This window comes from Nesoenas mayeri (assembly GCF_963082525.1).
Source record: "Nesoenas mayeri genome assembly, chromosome: 2".
NCBI lineage: Eukaryota > Metazoa > Chordata > Aves > Columbiformes > Columbidae > Nesoenas > Nesoenas mayeri.
The window spans coordinates 24,332,930-24,337,525 of record NC_137543.1 but is presented as its reverse complement, the minus strand read 5'-3'; the positions used below and the strand labels follow the sequence as shown (position 1 = coordinate 24,337,525).

At 62.1% G+C, this 4,596-nt stretch overlaps 1 protein-coding gene across 1 annotated transcript; it reads left to right on the top strand.

Moving 5' to 3' along the window:
- Positions 1–1,430: 1,430 nt before the first annotated feature.
- Positions 1,431–4,311, top strand: OSR2 (odd-skipped related transciption factor 2; the record flags this gene model as incomplete). The annotated part of the gene is made up of 3 exons (XM_080339287.1): positions 1,431–2,742; positions 3,316–3,415; positions 4,129–4,311. Exons 1-3 carry the CDS (start codon positions 2,087–2,089, stop codon positions 4,309–4,311), a joined length of 939 nt encoding a protein of 312 aa, XP_080195413.1. The 5' UTR covers positions 1,431–2,086.
- Between the last annotated feature and the right edge of the window lie 285 nt (positions 4,312–4,596).

Here is a 4,596-nt window from a genome sequence, read left to right as displayed (position 1 = left end):
AGGCATGAGCTGCGGTAGCAGCCGGCGAAAAGCGGTTTGATCGCCTCTGTGTAGGCTTCTGGAGGAAAGCGAATAGGAACTCATACTACGACATCTTTAAAAATAAGTCTCTATATATAACCACCCCCAAGAAAAAAAGAAAAGGTCGCCATATATAATAGGTCGTATCGATAACACTGGCCCCGGTCTCGATGTAATCACAAACGAGAAAAACTGGGCAGCATCGGAGGAAATCGGGGAGAGCCACCATACAAGTGAAACGAAAACAGGGGTGGGTAGCGCTGCAGTTCACACCCGACCTCGTTGCCGCGTTTTTCCCCGGAGGGCCGATTCAGTGCGGTGTCACTAACGGGGAGGAAAAGTATTTTAGGAAAAATATCCAAAAGTCACTTTGCACCCGGAGGCTGCACGGTGCCAGCCGAGCGGCCCAGAGCGTGTGACCACGGTGAGGGCTGCGAGGCGGCGGCCCGGCGCGGAGGGGCAGGGACGCTGCTCCCGGGGCGCTGGCTCTGCTCTCGGAGTTTCCTTTATTTGTATTATGGTTCTGGGGATTTTGGATTTGGGTTGTTTTGAGGGGAGAGTGTCTTTTGTATTTTGGAAACTACGTATTACCGGTCTCTCCACCCAAATCCCAGGAGGTACTGGGGCACCCTCGGCTCTACTTCTTTTTTGCAGGCCCAGAGAGCCCCCGGCGCCTGCTTTTGCTCCGTTGGGGAAGAGACGCCACTTCTCTGGGTCGATGTGGCCTCTTGGCTGCTGAAAATAAACCCTCAGCAAAAACAAAAAAAGAGGAGAGGGCAGGGGCTTGCCCCCCGCGCCGATGCCCCCCTGCCCCGCGGGAGACGGTCCCCTCCCCGGGGCGCCGAAGGGTCCCCCCGGGCGGCGGGAGAAGCGGGCCCGGCGGTTTCGGTTGAGTGGGCTGAGTGAAACCCTCTGACAGTCACACACCGCTCATTAGCTCACGGCCCCGTCGCTCCGGCAGAGCTCCCGGCCGGGGGACGGCGGAAGGAGTGCGGGGGGCTCGGCCGGACGGCTCTGTCCCGCCGGGGCTGCGCTCGCCCTTCCCGGCTCTGCGGGATGGAGGGAGCCGGCTGCGGGGCAGACCTCGGCGGGCCGGGGCGGCCTCCGGGCAGACTGTTTTCCTCACTGCCGATGAGATCGCCCGGGCCCGGGCGGGCTCCGGGACGGGGCCCCGGACATCTGGAAGGGATCTCAGCGCAAAGTGGATTTATTTAGGACCTGCGTCGCGGGGGGGGGACGTTGAGTAGGAGGTGTGTGTGCAGGGCAGGAGCTCCTTTTCTCTCCCTCGGTTATCTTGATAAATGAGTTGTTGTTGAAGGAAGAAAAATAAGCATCCGAACTGGGATAAACGCGGGGTTTCCATCCCTCCCCCCCCGCTTTACCCCCGCTTCCCCCCGGCCCTACCTCGGCTCTCCGTGAGCACCCTGCTCCTTCCCGGAGAGGCCCCAACCAGGAGGGGTCGAGGCTTCAGCGGCCGCGGGGGCCCGCGGAGGGTGGGAGCGACGCTGGGGGCCAGGTCGGCGCGGGGGGCAGGAAGGAGGCGGCCCCGGGGGTCCTCGCGGTGGCCGCGGCCCGGGCTGGGCGCTGCGGAGGGACGGCGGTGGGGTGCGGAGCGGCCCCGGCTCCGTTCTTGGTGTATTTTTCCACGATTCGTTTAGTTTGAATCCGCGGCTCCTTCGGTTGGCTCGGCGCTAGGTTTTCTCGTTTTTAATTTAATTTGGGATGGGTGCTCCTGGGAGTGAATTTGAATATTTTTTTTTTTTTTTTTTTTTTTTTTACGCTATAGCTTCTCTTGTCGAATCGATCGCGCCGGTGGGTCGGTGGCGGCCGCCGGCCCCGGCAAAGGACGGGAACCGGGGCTGCGGCGGGGCGCTGGGGCCCGAGTCGCGCCTGGCCCATCCTGCTTTCCGTCGCTGCGCTCGTTTCGGCTAGCGGGGACCACGCTGCTCGCAGTGAAATTATCTTTCCCCTCCTTCCTCCCTCTTTCTTCCTAGGATTTTCTTCCCGTCTCGAAAGCCCAGCAGAGGCACCACCGGCACCGCCGGCCTACGCCCGCCCCGGGAAGATGGGAAGCAAGGCTTTGCCAGCCCCCATCCCGCTGCACCCGTCCCTCCAACTCACCAATTACTCCTTCCTCCAGGCTGTGAACACCTTCCCCGCAGCTGTGGACCAGTTGCAAGGTCTGTATGGACTCAGCGCCGTGCAAACCATGCACATGAATCACTGGACATTGGGCTACCCCAATGTGCATGAAATCACCCGCTCCACCATCACGGAGATGGCGGCCGCCCAAGGCTTGGTGGACTCCCGCTTCCCTTTCCCCGCGCTCCCCTTTGCCACGCACCTCTTCCACCCGAAGCAAGGGGCCATCGCCCACGTCCTCCCAGCCTTACACAAGGACAGGCCCCGCTTTGACTTTGCCAATCTGGCCGTGGCCGCCACGCAGGAGGACCCACCCAAGGTGGGGGAACTCGCCAAGCTGAGCCCTGGACTGGCCTCACCCCTGTCGGGCATCAGCAAGCTGTCACCGGACAGGAAGCCCTCCCGCGGCCGTCTGCCCTCCAAGACGAAAAAGGAGTTCATCTGCAAGTTCTGCGGCAGGCACTTCACCAAGTCCTACAACCTCCTCATCCACGAGCGAACCCACACGGACGAGCGGCCTTACACCTGTGACATCTGCCACAAGGCTTTCCGGAGGCAGGACCACCTGCGGGACCACCGGTGAGGGACCACCGCGCCCGGGGCCAGGCCGTGTGGAGCCGGGGTGGGGGGAGCAGCTCGGGGGAGTGCGGTTGAGCAGCTCCGGGAGCTGAGCCGGAAAAGCAGCAGAAGAAACCCGCGCTCCCACTACGCAGCCGCGGAGGGTCCAGAGCAGCTAAAACCTGCGCTTTGCGTGGGACGGACACCCGCGCTGGGGCGGCTGGGGTGAAGCTTCATGGCCCTGGGGGTGCGAGGAGGAGGAAGGGGTGCAGGTGGGCCCTCCCCGGCTTTCCCCCCTCTACTTCCGCACCGCGCAGGATCCGCGGCTGCCTTCAGGGAGAGCGGGCTCGGGTCCGGCCGGCAGATGCTGTCCCGATCTGCCACCAGAGAGTACAATCATGCCTCGATACGAATTATTTCGAATGTTTTGAACCTATAGAGGAGTTTAACCATGAACAGAATTAAAGGAGGGGAGGAAATAGCAAGTGGGGGGTGGGCGCGCTTGGGAGGAGCCGGGTTTGGGGGAGTGGGGTCGGAGGGCGGGTGGGCCCCGCGCTCCCGGCAGCGCCGCTCACCCCTCGGGTTGCCTTCCAGGTACATCCATTCCAAAGAGAAACCCTTCAAGTGCCAGGAGTGCGGGAAGGGATTCTGCCAGTCCAGGACCCTGGCGGTCCACAAAACCCTACACATGCAGGTGAGCCCGGCGCTCCCCGGCCTCCTCCGCGCGTGTGCCGCCGGCGCGGACCAGGCCCGCGGCGAGGCGGGGGCGGCGGCCGTGCCGGGGGGTTAGGGGCTCCGGTGCGGAGGGAATCGAGGGGCTCCGGCCCTTGGCGGCTCCGTCCTTCCGTGGGAGAGGGAAGCGTCCGCGGTTGCGTCCGCGGCCCACCCGCCTAAAAACGGCGGCCGCGGGTGATGTGCTTAAAGCCGGCGGGGACGCAGTTGGCGACGGGGAGCGAGCCCCGCGTTTGGTTTTGCCCACGCCACCGCTTCGAGGCGTTTTTCGTTGAGGGCTCCAGCCCTGCGTCAGCGAGGGCAGGCGCAGGGCGGTGGGCGAGCCCAGCGGCGCGGAGCGGTGCGAGAGGTGCGGAGTGGCGCGGAGCTCCCTGCACGCCCATCGGCACCGCCGCGGCCGCCGGCGGGCAGCGGGAGCCCCGGGTGGGAGTCCGGCGATGCGGCCGCTTTCCCTGCGCCCCAGGAAAGCGAAACGCCACAAGTCGAAAACTATAAAACAACCCTTTCGGGGCAGGACCGGGCGAGGTAGACCGTCTCCCGTCCGCTTGACCGCTTTTGCTTTGTATCGAATCCCGATATTTCAACTTGTGCGTTGCGATAACAAAAAGTGCAGTAATACGTTCAACCAGGTAGTTTGTGAAGGATTAATCCTTTGCTTGCTTCAAATCTGAACAGGAATCTCCACACAAATGTCCCACATGTGGAAGAACCTTTAATCAAAGAAGTAATCTGAAAACTCACCTTCTTACCCATACAGACATCAAGCCCTACAACTGTGAGCAGTGCGGCAAAGTGTTCAGGCGAAACTGTGATCTACGGCGGCACAGTCTAACTCACACCCCGCGGCAGGACTTCTAGAGCAGCCAGGGACCCGCACCCGCTCCGGCAGCTCCAACTTGCCCATTTCGCTCAAGGACTGTGTTGTAGAAACTCACAGACACGCAACACACATACACAACACACGGAGACACGCAGACTCGGGGCCAAGCTTTCCTACCACACGTCTGCGAAACTCGTTTAGAGAGTGCGGACTGCAGGATCGGGCCCCTCTCCAACCCACATCCAGGCGTAGAGCTCGTCTTGTAGATACTCGCGGCTCATTTTAGAGCTCTGTACAGAATGTGGTTTTCTTCGTTTGTTTGT